This window comes from Pollachius pollachius, assembly GCF_949987615.1.
Source record: "Pollachius pollachius genome assembly, chromosome: 2".
Taxonomy (NCBI): Eukaryota; Metazoa; Chordata; class Actinopteri; order Gadiformes; family Gadidae; genus Pollachius; species Pollachius pollachius.
In genome coordinates, this window is record NC_136935.1 from 10260400 (window position 1) to 10279518 (window position 19119).

General features: G+C 44.0%; 2 protein-coding genes across 2 annotated transcripts; both read right to left on the reverse strand.

The window, feature by feature from the left end:
- Nucleotides 1-1859: 1859 nt before the first annotated feature.
- wnt8b (wingless-type MMTV integration site family, member 8b) lies at nucleotides 1860-8241 on the reverse strand (the record flags this gene model as incomplete). The annotated part of the gene is made up of 6 exons (XM_079729480.1): nucleotides 1860-2453; nucleotides 4035-4177; nucleotides 4415-4540; nucleotides 5899-6037; nucleotides 7348-7381; nucleotides 8171-8241. The coding sequence occupies 6 exons, from the start codon at nucleotides 8239-8241 to the stop codon at nucleotides 1860-1862; spliced, it is 1107 nt and encodes a 368-aa protein (XP_079585606.1).
- Nucleotides 8242-11323: 3082 nt separating this feature from the next.
- Nucleotides 11324-17969, reverse strand: scdb (stearoyl-CoA desaturase b). The gene is made up of 6 exons (XM_079758790.1): nucleotides 17812-17969; nucleotides 17332-17580; nucleotides 16280-16410; nucleotides 15360-15565; nucleotides 13983-14215; nucleotides 11324-13215 (listed from the first exon to the last, which is right to left on the reverse strand). The coding sequence occupies exons 2-6, from the start codon at nucleotides 17564-17566 to the stop codon at nucleotides 13016-13018; spliced, it is 1005 nt and encodes a 334-aa protein (XP_079614916.1). The 5' UTR covers nucleotides 17567-17580; nucleotides 17812-17969; the 3' UTR covers nucleotides 11324-13015.
- Between the last annotated feature and the right edge of the window lie 1150 nt (nucleotides 17970-19119).

The window sequence follows — 19119 nt, forward strand, 5'->3', positions numbered from 1 at the left end:
ACAAGGAGTTTCCTTGACACTTTCAGCGAGAAAAAAAAAGGGGGAAGAGAAAGGTGCAGAAATGAGCCGCCCCCATGGACCCCACCACCAGCACCAGAGCCCCTCCCCCCCCCCCCCCCCCCCCAACGTCTCAATGGATCCCTAATCTCCTCTTTCATGTCCAATCACGCCTGGAGTGTCCAGGCTTCAGCTGCCATGTGCTACTGTGCCTCACCGCACCCGGTTGTAGGGGGTTCTCACTCACAGGTGGGGTGAGTGTCCTGGCACGCATTTGTTTATAAAACCTACTTGTTTTGGGCACAATACTTGAACTAACTTCTTTTGAGGGAACAGTGTGAATCCGTGCAAAGCCTTTTCCCAAAGTCCTTTATGAGGCGACGGCTCCATTGAGGAGGGGGGGACGCGGGATTACCTTCCCCTCGACAGCGGTGTGTTTCCGAGAGAGCTGATTAGCTCAGCAGTCATTGTTAAATCGAGCAAAGGCAGGCCCTAGAGGAGTGAAAAGACCCAAATAGGTGGGCCCGGGACATAAAACAGCAGTAGGAAGCCACAGCATAGGCCACCTCAAAGTTTTCCCAACATTTCTGCTTCTCCCCCCGCCTCCTCCTCCACCAGCACCCACCCTTCCATTCCTGAGGAAGGATGGCATGAAAAAGGAGATTAGCATACAAAATCAGAGGCGGGGTGATTATATGCTTTTTTAAGGGCCAACTTGCCTCCTGTCTTCCTCCACAGCCACTACCACCAACATCCCACCCCCCCCTTCCTTTCCCTGTCTGGACAAAGTTAATTAAACTAGTATTAAACAGTAAAGAAACCTCAAGTGTTAGGGGGGCTCTTTGAGGATTACCACGTCGCCAGAGAGAAAGGGAGGTATTTGTAGAGGCGAAATTGAGAAAGAGGCTGGATGGAAGAAAGAGAGTGATGCAAAGTTTTCTCTTCTTGTTGCCTCGCCCCGCGGGGTATCAATGTGAGAACTAAAGGGTTTTTAATGCCCACTGCCATGCAGACCATTACGCAGTACTGCTGCTGCTACCGCCGCTGGGCATATCGCTCCATACTTATTAGCCGGACAATAATGAGCTGGATTCAAGGGCTGTGTAGACATGTTTTTTTTTCTTTCTTGTCTTTAATTAAAGGTTAAATGATTTGACAGACAAGAGTAATTGCGTTTTTTTTTATTATTTTTTAAATGTTTTGAATGGAAAATATGCCACCAGAGGTAACTACGAATAAAGAAAAAAAAACTAGGAAATGCTGTGCAATAAATTAATAATGTACAGTACAAAGTGCTTCATTTTTTTACATTTTACAGATAAATACACGACAGGGCAGAAAAGGACGGCTGTGTTAAAGATGAAGACCTAAGAGGTATATGGAGTGGAGGGTTAGACTTCATTCGGTGACCCATCTCGACGGAGAATGTTATATTAATCAATTGTTTTGATCGTTTCTCAAAGCCTTTGTGTTTTGTATATGAGAATAAATAAAGCGGTGCTGAGAATTTTTCCTATTTGGATAAAAACTCTTTACATTTCTCTGCCCGATGACTTCTCAAAAACATTATTCTAAAAAGTACAAAAATATACATTTATAAATTTATATCCCAAAAAATATCCCTACGAATCTATAAAGGTTCTCCCTTCTCGTCTTCCCTCGTCGTTTCACAAATCACCTCCTTCCCGCCTTTCGCCATTCATACAAAGGCGTCCCCATTGAAGAGGACAAACTTCTAAAAGTGGTCTTTAAACACATCAAAAACAAAACATTTTCTAAAACCTGTTGACCCTGGGCGGTGCCGTCTTCTAACCATGCCAGCGAGGGACGGAGCCATCCATCCCGGAGGTGGGGACCATCTTTCAGTGCTTCTTCCTCAGCCGGAGGTTCTTCCTGCGGCTGGCGGGGCTCTCGTTGCCCCTGGCCCTCTGCACCTGCACGGCCGCCGCCGCCGCGCCTTTCCTCACGCAAAAGTACTTGGTCACCGTCTTCCTGCACTGCTCACACTTGACTGCGCAGCACCAGTGGAACTTGCAGTTACAACTGGACACCAGCTCTGCCCTGCGCTCCTCCACCGCCAGACCGCAGTCCCCGCACAGCCTCCGACAGCTCCTCTTCTCCCACTTGGTCAGGTTCTTGCCCTTGCGCACGCACTCGCGGCCTTCCATGCCGGGCAGGCCCAGCGTGCGGTTCTCAAGGCAGTAGTCCGGGGAGTCCTCCAGGTGCACCAGCTCCTTGCGGGAGATGGAGTTGAATGTCTCGCTGATGGCCCCGCGGCTGGCGGCGCTGTTGCCGGCTCCCTTGAGGAGGTCCACCTTCAGGGCCCGTTGGTACTTGTCCTTCAGGTAGTTCCCCACCTCCCGGAATTCGGGCAGCTGCAGCCAGCAGGTTTGAGTGGTGCAGCTGCCCGACACCCCGTGGCACTTGCAGGTGCGCTGCATGGTGCCCTTGACCGCCTTGGGAAAGAGAGGGCAAAGAGAGACCGGTCATTTATCGCTAGTATTTTTTAGGCATTTTGCACATGCTTTTTTCCATTAATTAGTAGGGTGGGAGTTAAGGGATCTTGCGCAAGGATGTCTAGACTGCAGGGTTCGAACCCAGTAACCTTGAGGCTGGGAATGGAACACCGTAACCACTCTTCTGCCCATTAAACGTCAAATTAAACTGCAGTTTGTGCGGATAGATCCTCAACTCCTCTATTCAATTCTTGCCATTGAGTGTAGTTGTTTGCCAACATCTTTGGATATTTTGTACTTTTTCTAGATACCTTGCTGTGCCATTTGAGTGGGTGCTTGTATGTGTCTGTGTTTGCGTCTGAGTGAGCGTGCACCATCATTGTCGATTGATTGATGTGTTGTCAAATGAACTGATTCCTTCTGAAGATCCTGCATTTAAAGGGAAAGAATGGGAACACTCAAAGAAGAAGCGATAAGTTCAAGGTGTTTCGTCAGCCATTGTTATGGTTCCCCAGTGTCTCCTGACTTTACCCCGGCGTGAAAACAGCTGTGGCCTGAAAAGGGAACATTTCTCTCCAGGGGCGAGGGGTGACCTTCCCTCCAAGACGAGAGGTTGAATCAAAGTTTCACATCAAGCCCGCATTGTCCCCCAGAAGAAACGGGGAGTATTTATTTAACGCGTTCATTATCGGCCCGTTGTCTGCCGGTGGAAGACCCGAGCGAAGAGCCCCATTGACTAATTGCAGTGAAAAAGAAGTTTTCTTCTCTTTCTATCCCCATTTCTATCCTGCTACAATTGATGCTCCAGGTGCTTGTGTGGATCCTCCAGCCCCACAGGAGGTGGGCGCAGGCAGGGGTAAACAAAGACCACTTCAGCCGCATGCCGGTGGTCCCCTTCAGAGTCCTTCGGGGGCCCGACAAAGACCCGGTGGTAAATGTGGGATTCGTATTGCAAGAATAAAACTAAACACTTATTTTAGAGAAAGAAGCAGGGGCAGCATAATACTGAGCACTGTGAAATGTCGGGCACCCCGGGTGCTCTAATTAAGCGTGCACCAGTGATCCCGAGATTCTTGAGGTTTGGGTGTTGTCATAAAGGGCATTCAGCGGCGATAAATAGGCCCTTCTGGTACAGCGAGCACACTGCTGTTATTATTGGGGGGACAAGTGCCACCTCACTTATCGGGGGGGTGAAAGGGATGCATGGGTGGCACACTCGGCAGTGATTTTGAGCAGGACATTTTTTATTCAAAAGACACTTTACACGTTGTTGTGTGCCCACTGGTGGGGGGGGGGGGGGGGGGGGGGGGGGGGGGGGGGGGTGGAGAAGGGGTTGTCTGGCACGTTGAATGTAAGACGTCTTACTCTTGGTCACTAACGCACTGATTTTCACACCACATAGATACACAACCATACTATAGATATAAATATATATGTATATAATTACTTCTATATATATCTATAGATATATCTATAGATATACCAACCTTATGTATGCAAACCACAGGAGTTAAATTGACACATTTGTAGAAGAGCGTAACCAAATGGTTTGTTTTATAGACGATGGGCCATGTGGGTTACCTTGCGACCGGCCTCATTGTTGTGGAGGTTCATGGCGGCTCGCGCATCCTGTCCGGTCTCCAACGCGTCCACAAACTGTTTGGAAATGGCCTCGCCAAAGCCAACGTTGTCACTGCACCCTCCCCATAGCCACCCATGACCACCTGGGAAATGAAATCAATGGGAGGGGGGGGGGTTATTGAGCAGATTCACATCAAACCACGGGAAGATCCCTCTGACGTGAGGACCCTTGTGTTCCCTTCGCTTGGTTTCTGTCCGTGGTTTTGGCAGACTTTTGGCCAAAGGTTCTCATTGAATTAGGCCCTGTGAAGCCGTTGGAGACAGTAAGTGCAATTAAGCGGTTTGAGTCCTATTTAGAGTTCAGCAAAATTCTCTCCTACCTCGTTGTCCATTCCGGGTGTCATCACAGCCACAGTTGTCGAAGTCGCCCAAACTGCAGTTCCTGGTAAGTGTGTACATGACCCCCGCAGAGCTGATGGCATGGACAAACGCTGTCTCCCGATTGGCTAGTAGAAGGAAAGCGAGAGAGAGACACTTGTTTATGATCATTTCCGCCTTAAGTTAGTGTTGGGGGATCCGGTATGTCCCTTATAAAGTGACCTGTGGATTTGTGGAAAGAACACTTCAACTATCAAGGAAAGAGATCAGGAAACAGCAGATTCAAGTTTCTGACTTTTATTTAGAACTTTATCAAAGTAATTCAAAAGTCACGTTGAAGAACACTTTTTCCAGCTCCAGGCAAACTGTTTTATATTCTCACTTCTGTGATTCCTCCCCTAAGCTCCAAGGCAGGGTTGTGATCAAATAATGCCCATACATGGCTTCAACACATTGTTATTCTGGGATTGGTTCCATGTATCATCATCTAACTTATCAATGTCCTTGTCTGGACTGTGCAGACACTTCTCACCGGGGTAATCTGTCCCTAAACAAACCGTAGGGATGCTTTTGTCTATCTGAATCGGTCCGGGTGATTGTGTGCTTGGTGTCAACTTGGTCCCCAGGCCTGAATATTAGTACACACCAGTGGCACAGAACATCGGATGACCTTTTCTCAGAGGCAGGAGTCTCTTCAGAAGACTCTGTGTTTTTCCATGCTTATGTCATTCATATAGCATTTAAGGCAGGATATTGATATTAATCCTTCTAAGGGTATAGTAAATGTATCCCACAGTAGCTGTGTACATGTTCATCAATGCCATGCTGTGTTAAAGTGATCAGTTCAATTGATCAGTTCAATTCAGATGGGCGTTCCGGTGAGCTTCTCATTGCTCCTCAGGAAGTGCAGAGAGAACATTGAATGACATGGAGAACATCTCCCATTTTAACCACATGATTTTAGCTTATGTCACAATTCCTCGTAACCTGGTCTTTCAAGCATAACTTTGACCTTTCAGCTTTCTTCCAAACTAGTTTGTATTATCCATATATCAACTACTCTTTCAAACCTTTTTCTTTGTTTGTGTTTTACAAACCTCCATCTACAATAAAACACATATTCTCAGTAACTGTTCAGCATATTCTGAAGCTTCTAAATATTAACTTTTATCGAGTTAAACATTGCTTTTATTTGTGTGTTTTATTTCTGATTCAGTGACTAATATAATTCTCAAAGTATCTCCATAACCCGATTTATTGAGATGGAAAAAAATCGACCAAAACCCATTTGTTGCAAGCAACCCGCCTGACATGTAAAAATACACGCGTGAGTCATCAAACTACCATTTATATCCAAGTACATTTGCGTAAAGTCGTCGGACCCCTTCCGCGATCCGAGGCCTTAACAACCCATCTATGCGGGGGTGAGATCCCATGCTGGTGGGTCTATTTGGGGGATGGAGGGGTGGTTGGAGTGGGAACATACCACTGCGTAGGCTGCTGTGCGTGGACAACTGCAGGGCTCTCTCAGGGCAGTTCCAGCGATCCCAGGCAAACTGGTACTTGCATTCCTCGATCCCATTCTGGGCCCCTGCTGCAACGCTGCTGGAGTAGATGAGGTAGGCCTGGGGGGATGGGAAGATTGGGGGGAGGGTTAATGAGGAGACAAACCCAGGAGTCACTGTTTCTTCTTTTCTTCTTCTTCTCAACGAAGGTTTCAATTTAATGATTGTTTTTTCTTAATATTATTTCTGTATTTTTTTTACGATCAACCAATTAAAATCATGGCTATGAAAGCACATTTTGGTTGGGTTTAAATTATTATTTTTTGTCCCCAATAAGGATGGTGTGAGCCCCTTATTGTCTGGTCCTCTTACTTGTATCTCACATAGTTCTTATGTTCTTATTGCATATGGCTTATTGTCTCCTGTTGTTTTTGTGTGTTTCATATTGATCAACACATCCTGCTTTGAATGGTGGAAAAAAAGAACGAGTTTGACAAAGCAGCACACGAAAAAACCCCACTGCAGCGCTCAGGGCAATGAACCCAGAAATAGAGAGATGGAAACCCGCTTTGTTCCTACAAAGTCCCTTCAAACCAGCTCTCGCTTTCTCTCTCTCTCTCTCGCTTTCTCTCTCTCTCTCTCTCTCTCTCTCTCTCTCTCTCTCTCTCTCTCTCTCTCTCTCTCTCTCTCTCTCTCTATTTCTCTCTCTCTCTCTTTACTCTCTATGCTGTAGACTCGTGCAGAGTCATACAAATATGAATAATGAATACTACATACAAATATGTCTCGAGTGGCAGTTTGGAGATTGAGGGGAGAGAGAGAGAGCGAGAGAGAGAGAGATTGAGGGAGAGAGAGAGAGAGAGAGAGAGAGAGAGAAAGAGAGAGAGACCCCCTTCTTTCACAGTATTCCGGCTCGCTCTCTAATGATGACCACCCACTTTAGCCATACACCCCCCAGCCCTCCCTCCTCCCCCCACGCCATGCCTTCCGAGAGAGGTCAAGTGTATGACGGGGGTCACCGTAAGAAATACCAAAGGGTCAGGAATATCATGGATATATCACTGCTGGATCATTTACCCTATCCATGCGTGGAGTCGTTGACCGGAATTCAGTCTTCCCACGGCCATATTAACGACCACTATTTTTGTATTATTTTGTATGTTTTAAAATACATGCGATTAAGAAGCAGGTAGACAGTGAAGGCATCTTGCGTCTCAAGGAAGCCACCTGGGACCTTTGGGCTCTGGAGTCAAACACCCTGGCCACTGTCACTCTGTCTCAGACATAAGGGACGCGCCTCTCTAGCACAGGAATTAAGACTACTGGAGTAATAGAGAAGCTGGAAGCAAATACATCTTTAGGGATGTTTTTGCTTCGTTTCTCTTAAGGGTGGGGATAAGAGATAAGAGATCAAAAGAATGTTGGCTTACCTTGGGTCCAGTCATCAGGAAATTATTCACTGACCTGGAATGGAAGACAGCCTATTAACTGTGGGAAGCAACGTGTTCCTTCACTACGGAGGAATTTCTCTGGTCTCCGCTTACATCTCTCATTAGTGCACTTAACATGTTTAATCACGTCCAGAGTGATGACCGCAACACAGCACTAAACTGTGCAATACATTCCTAATCAATTTAATGCTTGTTCATTCGTGTTTTATTTGCATGCACTTTTCGCACTTTTTTTCAATACAAACATGTTGTCAATTTATCAGTTTTTTTTATGGAGGTATAGAATACAAGGATATAATCCAATTATCTGTTATGGGCCTCGTCAGATATTTGAACAAAGAATAAAGTGAAAGGGTCATCAATAATAAATCTATACCAATCAATATTTTTATTTCTATTTTGTTTTTGATTAAATTTCTCTCCCATGGATTTAGTTCCAGTTTCATCTTAAATGAAAAAAAATTGTGATCACCTCAATTAAGGAAAAGTAAGCTATAACAAAGTTGTATCCATTGTTATGTTTGCAAATAAAGAAAATAAGAAATAAAATGTAAATTATACCTATTTGGATGTATTTTCTCATTTATATAATGTAATAAATAGGCTGTGAACGATATATACAGCTATATATTGTCGGGGACAATATATATATATTTTGTTAGTGTATGATTTGGCCTTGCGTGAGAACATCTCACCGTCCCTATCACCACCACCACCACCATCACCACCACCTCCACCACTAGCCTCATTACATATTGCATGAAATTCATCCTAATATAAAAGTTGAATAAATATTACTCACCAGCAACAGTAAGATCTCATGTGGGTCAATAGAACAAAAACGCAATAGAAGCCTTTTAAATGCATGAACATCCTGACAGGCGCGCGGGTGAACTCCTAAAGTCTAGGCGATCTAGTGGCTGAGAGGATACTGAGCTCGCACGTAGAACCTCAGTTCGTCCTACCAAGGGTCTCGTGCGGTGCGAGGTTTGAGGGGGTTTGAGGGGGTCTGTGAAATGGAGCCACTCTCGTCCCAACAAGAGATTATCAGCTTAATTAAAGATTTTCCCCTTCTTACGCTCTCGACCAATCAGAACATTTTGCTACAAGGAGAGAATGAAATGATCAAAAGGGCACCCCTGGGCCTCGGGGCGTCGAATAGTAGGCCTGCTCTCCTCTTGGCGAGGAAGAGCAAAAGAAGAAGACGTTTTAATCCTTTACCAAATTGTAACACTGATCTCTTGCATATCGGGCTCTCCAACGTTTATTTAAGACATCTGTACGCCGTGTAAAAAGACGTCCTACCTGATCGACGAGGATTAGTTGAAGATGGCGAAGAGGTATTTGGATTGAAAGAGATAGCTCTGTTTGCTAAAAGAGGAAATGAAACGTGGCGGAATAAGGTGTGATTAAATCACTTGTATCATGGAGCGCTGCAGTATTCTGGCTAATTTGGCAACGAAACGGGTTACACATACAGGCCTAGGTCTGTTATACTGTTCTGGTCTCCAAACAGAACATTACCTACTATAACATATAGTATATCATTTTTGTTAATTTCTCTCTTGCTTTAATTTTGACATTTATGGTTGGAGCAACGTAGCCTATTTAAGATAGGCCTACAGCTTAATTGTCTTATGTATATAATGTGGGATTGGACAAGGCAGTGTATGTTTTATTAGTAGCCAGTTGCACTTTAAGATTAATTCAGAATGTCTATCAGGTATTGTTCATTTAAGATGTATTTTATATTTAATTAACGTACATTTAATTTAAAGTTAATTACCCATCCTGCAATGAGTATTAACTCCTTTCAATCGTCTGTTTTCTTACTTGTTTGTGTTTTGGGTTGTTTTCTATTTCGATGCGCTTCTAATGATAATTCTTACATCTTTCATACGCCTGTGGGAACCACTGTATGCTCAGCTCATTCTGAGACAAATGTGTTTTATATCCCAAACGTTTGATGATGTGTCCATTGATGGCATAGTCCTACCCCAACACAGCGATCACCCATCCCCTCATCGGAAATATAAAGGGGAGATCCGCGGATTAAAGGCCGGATCAGATCTATATTTGCATGGCTAATCCAGACGGTCCCTACCTAACGTAACGTAAAGGGGTTATTCCCGAGACACTCCGTCTGACCTAAGGTCTCTCTCCCTGGTATTTGCGGATCTTTTTGTGTGCAAATTGGGATTAGAGAAAGGTGATTAGGAGGCTCATCTGAGGGATGTTTTTGGATTAAGATTTAAAACGAATGACAGCTACCCTACAACGATACAATGACCTATTCACTATGGGCTGCCAGTTTCACAAAACCATAGAAGATTTTTAAAGAGAAATCTTACAAGATGAATACAACAGAAGACCTACTGGTTGTGCCGGAGCTTTCCACCACTGAGCCTATCTGAAAGATTCCGAGAGGACTAGAGGACTTCAAACAGGCCTGCCCTGAAGCAGAGTCCGTGGGGAAAAGACCGACCATGAGTTCCGCTGCACATGGGGCCGCCGGCCGCCAGGGGGCCCTTCAGGTTGGATCCCAATCCGTCCCACATTAGATGGGCCCCATCATTGTATCAAGATGAGACTTCCCACTTTGTGTCACAGGTTTTTATGATAAAACATAATAATGTCTCTCCATGCGCTATCGTTTTGGGCAAGGGTCCACAATGTTTGAACCCAAATGTTTCCCCAACGGAGAATTTGCTTCAACAAATGCTGTTTTTTCAAATGTGGAAATGGGGTGACTTAAGGTAAATTATTCGTTCAACCAATCACACACCCAGGCCCCCGTAAGCTTTCTTTCTTTGTTCATTTCTTGACACGAGTAATTGCATGACTTTTGTATGTGTATTTGCATATGGCGTGCATTCCCATAAATGTTTGTGAACGCCATTGACCGAAAGAATTTCTCAACCAAAGCATCCTTTACATATCTAGTGCTGCGAAGGGGCACAGGTTGTACCCTCCTTTAGGGAATATTTCGGTCGGTCGTATTATGGTCTAATAGAATGCATTCATTCACATTAAAATAGTACAAATGGGCCATACATAAAATAGCCTACACGGCCCTCGAACAGAACAACTACCCCCTCCAGTTATAACAATTTAACAACCGCCATTAGCACCCAGAAATACATCTAAGAGAAACATTGTTTGCAATTTATTTATTTGGACCTTTGGTACTGAGAAGTAGCCTAATTCTTTGCAACTGCACAGTCATGCACACGAGGCTACGTGTCACTTCTTCTGCTATTGAAAACAACGTGTACTACTATCTCCTCAACTATCACTCCTGCGTAGGCTGTGGCCTGTTATCCACACAGAAATGTAGCCGCTCTCCAGTGGTTGGTCCTGGGCACTTTGGCAGTGCCTTGACAACTGGCAGCCTATCCACAGCGAGGTGTTAAATGCCGTGGGGAGGATGGTGAGGATTGGGGGTGAGGGGTGGGGAGGGGGGGTAGGATGGCCTGACAGCAGGCAGCCAATGGTGAAGAATGGGTTGATGTCACCGTCGGAGCAATAGCGATCCAAACTCCCGCAGACAGCAGTTTTGTGACTTTCCCACCGAGATATCGTCGACAACTTCATTTCGTGAACGTTTGTACCCGAATATAAGTAGATTCTACGCGTCTTATTTACTTTTCACTTTTGAATGCGTAGCATTGATGTTGCGGTTTAAAATAAACTCACCGGTAGATGGCGAAGTTGGGACTTTTTACAATTTAAATTATTAATAAAATAACTACGATGGAAGCATTCAAGTCCAATTCAATTATAATTTTTAATTCAATGATTAACAGAATTCTCTGAAGATGCAGTCAACAGGCAGATGAGATTTGTTGAAGATCTTGGAAACATAACTTCAGGGCCATCAGTAGATCCAAAGTACAACAGTTAGGCCATTTGATATTTGTATTAAGCAGAAATGAATAACAGAATGAGAGGCACATTGACAGGTAGAAAATTTGGTTTATTTATGGTGATTACAGTGGGTAAACATTCCTTGAAAAAATGTGCCATCGTTTTAAGACATTTGAAGTTCAAAGAAGTTAACACTGTAAAAACAAAAGGAACTACATTGAAAAAAGCTCAAATGTGACAAATATTAAACATCTGGGCCATATTTGTGCAAACAACACATTGGTAGGCAAATTTAGAGACCCGATTAGTAACTCCATAAATTTAATTTATTCTCTTTTACGACACGCACCACATGTGCAGAACATTACCCATAAGGCATTGGAGTCCAAATTCGGACCCAAACATATTTTTCCAACACATGTAGCTTCTAGTTACTGAACCACAACAGCCTTCACTGAAGAAAAGTAACAAGCAGATCGATCTGTACTCCCCAGCTAATTGAGGACACAAGCTACAAGCTAAAGAAACAACTCCTCTTTCCATCCAGGAGAGACAAGTGCACCTCCATGCTTCAGTCAAGAATGCGGGAGCTAAAAGGTATTGAAATCCAAAAATAATATATATATATTTATATATATATTTATATAATAAACCCCCTTACCAACCAGAGGTATAAATATTTGTATACACAAGTGTATCGAAATGTATGATGGAAAGAACTTCATCTTATGAATGTGGAGATCATCTTCTTTAAGAGCACCTCGGGCAGGACAACTAGCGTGTAAAATATCAACACACACACAATCACCCACACACACTCAGACAAACACACACACACACACACACACTCGCACTCCAGAAGGATGGAAAAAGGACAGTTGCAACGGCACACTACATCTACCAGGGTTTGGAGTTGCGATGCACAGCAGTTCGTAGTTTAAGAAAAGCATAGTTTTTTACCAAACAGACCAAAAAACCAAGCCCCCGGGACTATCAAACTTACTGGTTGCCCTCGACAAGTGAGAGCAAAAACCTCAGACTAGACAAATGGGATCAAATATAGCCTCCTTCTTGTCGTAGCGTGACACAACTTCCCCTCGAATAAATTATCGTCACTATTTACTTATTTTCAGAGTGCCACAGAATATTAATAAATAGCACATGGAAAATTGGTGGTTAATGTTCTCTAATCACTGCTTTGACCCTGGAGGTCATGCACGCGCACACACACACACACACACACACACACACACACACACACACACACACACACACACACACACACACACACCGTGCGGTTGGCATATTATCCTCAAAATAATAAGCCACTTTAATTCCAGTCTGCTGTCGAATCTCCTGATACCTTCCTTGTATCATGGCTGGTAAAAAAAAAATTTAAATTAAAGAACCAAAAAGTAGCTGTGCTCTCAAGCCCAGCCAAGTTAACCATCTCCGACCAACAGTCTAGACATGTCACTACATAATACAAAATAAAATTAAATTATAAAAACAAGCTTACAGAAAAGGTATAGGACCATTTAAAGCCAATATTACTCTCAAGAACTTATGAATATTTTTTTCCAAACTCATTAACAGAAGTAGACATAAGAACCATGATCATTTTTTGTTTGTCATTGTAATTTAACTAATTACAATAACTTCTACCACAATTGTCCCACCAAAAGGCTGGCCGGAATGGTCTTGCCAAGCTCGCTCTCTCGGGTAGGACAAAGTTGGTATCTGTTACTGCGAGTCTCCTCCCCCCTGACCTGATCGCTTCTCAGCCACTCTTGTTGCTGGCGTCACCCGTGCGCTGTCTACGAGCGCGGATCGTTTCCTGTGATACCTTCTTGCGGTCCGAGGCCAGGCCAAGGGAACACATGAGGTCTATAAAGACAGTGGTCAGGTTCAGCCTGTTGCCAAACTCGCTGGTGGCATAGTCGAAGGGGAAAGTGTGATGGTAGTTGTGGAAGCCCTCCCCTGTGAGTTCAAAGAAGAACAGAAAAAGAGGGATTACAAAAAGAAAAATATGGATTAAAAACTGTTTGCTTTGAATGCATGATGGACTACCAGCTGCAAGATTCTGGGTTTGATCCCAAATTTTGATGCATTTGCATTCTTGAGCAAGAGGCCCAATCTGTTCACTCATAACAAACAACTCCCTACAAGTAGCTTTGGATGACAAAAAGTGTCTACATTACCAAATTGTAGATATTCCTCACTAAAAATAGTTTTTTTAAACATCAACATGACATAATATGGCTGATAAGTCAACCTCTATGAAGTCACTTTTACCTAAAAGACTAAATTTAAAAAAATCTAGGCTGTCCCTAAGCAAACTGAACATTAAAAATAAACATTTGCCGCCGGATGAGCTAGTTCTTCCCCTTTATAAATGCTTGGCTAACAAAGGGCACCCAATGCCTTAGGCTTACATGAATTCACAGAGACATGCTAATACAAATATTGTCCATTCTTTGAAGCAGAAAAAATACAAAAGGCGCAAAAACCCAAGTTAAAGTCAACAGAAAGCCATGGTGGGATTTCTCCTACTGTGAACAATATGTTCTCACACACACACACACACACACACACACACACACACACACACACACACACACACACACACACACACACACACACACACACACACACACACACACACACACACACGTTACAGCGTAACGAGGACTACAGTCCTATCCATTCCACTGTAAAACCATGAAAGCAACCTTTTAGTTCCTTACCCACTGCGCTGAATGCCACGAAGCGGTTCTCCCGGGGGTTGATGCTCTGGTCATATGGCCGGCTGCCCCACATGTGTGCGGCACTGTTAACCAGCCAGGTAGCGTTGAGCACCAAGGTATAGCGCATGAGGCCGGGTACGAAGTAGCCCACTGTCAGGGACTCCCCCCACAGGTACCAGGGCACCAGCATGGGCATCAGGAAGCAGAGCAGCAACACGGCTAACTTGTAGTGCCTGGGAGAACAAGACCACACCGGTCACGAGAAACACGTGGCTAGGAGAAGGGCCAGCTGTAAGGAATCCATGGAGTAGCATCCAACTCAACCTATTGCACCTTTTAAACACCAAGTGACTTAGAGACAACATAATCTAATCTAAATTGAATCGAATCATATGAATGCATTGACATCTAAAAAGGAACAACACACTAAAACATGTCAATAAATATGTGAGGCCAAATTACCATTATTCATAATTAATGAGGGTAAGATACAAAGTAAAACAATAAGGACGAGACAGGGCGAGGACAAGTACCCATATGACGCTGGTCGGATGAACTCTCCGATTATCAAGTGCACTGATGAGAAAATAAATTAAATAGGAAGCCAATTAAATTGCCCTTGATCACATTTAATGGTGGCATGGAACACACAAGGTGGCCCGGAACAAGGATTGACCTGCTGACACCATGCCCTAGTAAATTCACCCTGGCTGTGCATGACCCCATTTGTACCGGGGGCAGTTTTTGGTACCCTGTCTGACATTTATGGTCACCCTGACTCAGACCAAAGCTTCCTGAGTGCAGATAAGGACACAATACTTTGATAGCAAACCGGAAACCTTGTAATGTGTGTAAGTGGGATCCTTATATCTGCTTGAAGGGCCGTCAATGCTGACAACAATATGATTACACCTGCTTTGGATCTGATAGTGGCAGTAAATAGCGATTCAAACAAAAGATAAATTATTTATATTGCCAAAGTTGGCTGGCTGCATTAAAACTCCTAGACCTAAGACATTGTCCAGTATTTAAAAAAAAACATCTGCACTTTAGACTTCAGCATGACTCATTCACGATCTACAGGTTTAACCTGTTAAATGTTGGCACTGTACTTTCTCACAAATGCACTACGGTGCACTCTTGGATTCACTCGAGGAATAAGGATTTCCTGGTGCTGGAAGAATGTAAAAAACGTTTACTTTTTTTCTTACGACTTGCAAGTCACTCGCAGAAAGTAGATAAAAAAAAATAGAACCATGCCTGACCTAATGTAAAGCTTCAAAAGAGGGGGGGGAAAGGGCGAGTTCCTCTGTACATTTCTCTCTGCCCACACACGCAACGCACAGAGGACCTGACTCTGTTCTTTTGCCCACGTACCGTCTTTGGAACATGACCACCGCGTCCGCCCTCAGGTCCGACAGCTCCAGCTTGCGCCCCTTCTCCAGGACGTCGGGGTGCTTGCGGACGAGCAGCCAGCCGATGTGGGAGAAGAAGAAACCCCTCAGGGCATTGTGGGGGTCGGCGTCCGTCTCCGAGTACTTGTGGTGGGTGCGGTGGTCCCTCGCCCATTCGTAGATGTCATTCTGGTCAGGAGAGAGAGTAAATCGAAAGTCAACAACGGGCTCCTGGGCATGCGAGGCATGTGCACGAGATAAGAACTAAAACTTATTTGTAGTGCTGCTTACATCACCAGGCTTGAAAGGGTTCATTTCCTATAGTATGTATATAGATATATCGATTATTTAATAAAGTCATAAACACTGCATACCACTTGTATGCTGTGTAATGTTACATGCTGGACGAATATGACAAAACAGAAGTCGTCTGCATGTCGCTTGTTGTTATGTCATGTCTACCATACATCGTGTGCACAGTTTGACTCAAAAACCACCACATTATACAACTGTGTAATGTGTATTTTAATTGCAACATGCTTGCGTCGTGTTTGCAGCAGTTTAGATTGCAGATGTTTAGACTGCAGATCGTGTGTCCCCATTATAAGGTGGGTACATAGGGAGGATTCGAGAGTTCAAAAGAGAGCGAGCAGACGGGAGCAAGAAATCGAACTTAACAATGAAAAACGTCCCCTCCCTCGGTGAACCCTCCCTCCTTACATTCGCCATCATTGAGAGGTGTTGCATTTCACGCATCTGTTAATGATAGCCGAGACGTATTCCTGAACCAATCACGGGAACAATCCCCTGATTAGTCAGCAATGAGCCGGGAGTGGTCAAAATTCCATCTAAAGACAAAATCGAAATATCTGTTACTGTCTATCCTGGTGTGTTGGGGGGTACCTGGAATGCCATGGAGTTAGCCAGAGCCAGGAAAACTCTCAGGGGGAAGGATGCTTTGTAGGTCCGATGGCTCCATAGCCGGTGGGCCCCGGCAGTCACACCGAGAGCACTGATAATAAAGCACACTGCAGCTACAAGAGAAAGGGGGAGGGTGGATAAACAAAAAAATACATTAAAGAAACCTATTGACATATACACTACACCGTTATAATAAGGTTGTTTTGCCCTGTGAGCCGCCCCTTCAGCACATCATGCTATTCCCAATTTCCCAAGCTTCCACGCAGCATCGATGTCATGTGGGAGTTATTTATTTTCAGCGCCAGAGCTGAGGGTGCACGCTGGTTTGTTCTCTCCTCCAGTTGTTGTTGCAAAAGTACTGAATGTGTTTCTATGTGTGGCCAGACGACGCCGTGGAATGGAGGAGCCGGGGGCTGTGACTGGCAAAGGGCATTCGCTTGTTGCGATGCTGTCCAGCAGCAACTTACAATGGAATGACTATTGGAATGGTGATTGTGCATTGTCTTCGCTGGTGAAATAATTTGCAGTGCAGCATTGCCAAGAAAAAAAGAACAGGAGGAGATGGGGAGGGGGGATTATGCAAGTGTCCCATTGGACACAAGGGGTTCAGTAATTCAAAGCATGGCTCTGTTGTCTACTTTATTGAGCGTAAAGTCTAATTCCGCTGTAAAGTGCGTGTTTACTGCCCTCAAGTCTTGATTTGAATCAGCAAAGTTAAAGGAAAAAGTGCTCATAAACATGTTGGATTTCGCCCGTCCCGCCGTCACTTTGAGCGCCACGGGAATTTAGTTTTAAAAAGGCCGACATTTACCAAGAACGAGTGTTAACAAAACGAATGAACCATTTTAAAACTACACGGATCATTCATTAATCAACAGGGGACGGTTGTGGGGCCCCGTGACTGTATTTCACCTACCAGCACACTGTGTTCCGTTTCTGGAATGTAGGGAGTGACTTCAATAGATACAAACAGGGAAAGAAAAAAACGCCTGCCTAGGCTGTACTGTATTGTGTAGGCTACAGTTAATACTTACTCCATGCAAGGGTTAAAACTGATGCGGAAGGGATGAGCATCAGTCCATAAAGCGCTCCGGAGTGTAAAAGCAACATCAATATGATGTTTCTCCAGACGAGTCTCGTCGGCGGTTTAGGACCCTCTTTTTCCCGATATGTGTCATCAAATACATCTTCAACGGTCGATAATTCCGTCACCGCATCCCCATTCTGTTGCTTGCTGGGGTTGTGGTTCCTGGTATCCGTTTCGGTCATTTTAAATAGCGGTGCTGAAAAGAGAATAAATATTGGGTACAGTATCAGATACACACATTCAAACAACGACTTAAGAGCTGGATCACAAAAGATCAATCCAATCCGGCGTGAGGAACTTCAGCGCAGGTTCTTCTTGCTTTCTGACAGCGACTCCATGCATCCGATCGTTAACTACGCATTCGTTTCTGGTATTTTTTCTCCAGCGCTCAACGAGAGCGGACGAACACATCTCCACTTTTACTCACCTTTTTAAAGGGTGTAGATGTGACGGGCGTTTCTCGTTGAAGTCAAGTCGTCGCTTAAGCCGCTGCGAACCTTGTTGGTAATAACGTGAAGGATAAGATGCGAGTGAGGTGGATCGTCGAATGGTTACCTAAGGTTCTGATTCATTCTTCGACGGCGTTTCACAAGTACCCCTAGCTGCAGACAGCGGGAGTGGGCGGAACAGGCGGAAATTGATGCCCCCCAGTGCCCCATTGGTTGCCCGTTTATCTGATGTTCTTGGACGGACGGAATTCAGATTCTGTATTAGATAAGGTGATGATAAGGTTTACGTTATTGCACAGCTTGTTCCAACACATGGTTGCGAAACAGCCGTGACAGGACGATTTGGCTTCGAGACCTGTTGAGATGTCCCCCAAACTAGACCTAACTAGTTCATTGTCTGTAGCTGGACTATGTCAGCAACGAGTAACTCGAGTACAATTTGCGTTTATGATGTAATCTATTAAATTTCCTGTTTGCAGAAAGACACAGGCCTATATAGTGCTAGGAGTATAACCTGATAAATATATATCTACAGTTGAAACACTGAGTGACTTTTTCAATGTATCCATCAGTTAACGTAGGATATTATGAGTGTGACTATAAAGAGTATATATAATTTTTTAAAAATCGCACAAAATCCTTGTGGTAAAAAAAAAACTGATGGATGGATGAATAGGATGGTTAGATATATTCTTAATCCTGAAATGTAAAAAACCTGTAGCTCAAACACAATTTAATCCACGAAACAACAATTAGTAATACACAAAAAATAAATAGCCGGCAAAAATAGGCCAACCTACACTACACATAAAGCTACCATACTAAACTATTTTAACGCAAGATCCAGTTGCATACAACTGGATGAGTGCAAAAATGATTGTGCAATGACAGGAAAGTGACTTGAAATGCATGGTAAGCAGGGCTAATATGGATGGTAAAAAAGCAGACGCAGAGATATCAGTGCAATCCAATGTAGGACAATAGGCCTAATATCTCATCAATATCATATGAGCTTGTGTGGGACAGACATATAGTGCGATAACAGGTATAAGTGATGGTTGGATTGTTGTATAATTTAAGCCTACATTACTTTCCAATATTTTGACCCAACTTAATGGTCAAGGTGCCTCCCCAGGTCACTTATCTATGATCTGATGATTATAACCCACTCAACCGTCTCGTGTCATGCACCAACATCCCAATCTCTTTATTTAAAAAATCATATCATATAGATACAGTTTATTGTGCAACAAAGTCAACAACACATTTGCTAATCCCATTTGGGG

Coding starts and splice junctions, on each gene's coding strand:
- scdb (XM_079758790.1), bottom strand. CDS start 17,566: ATGACCGAAACGGATACCAGGAACCACAACCCCAGCAAGCAACAGAAT. Junction 16,411..17,331: donor AGTTTTAACCCTTGCATGGA/GTAAGTATTAAC, acceptor TTTCTCTTGTAG/CTGCAGTGTGCTTTATTATC. Junction 13,216..13,982: donor CGTGGCATTCAGCGCAGTGG/GTAAGGAACTAA, acceptor TTGAACTCACAG/GGGAGGGCTTCCACAACTAC.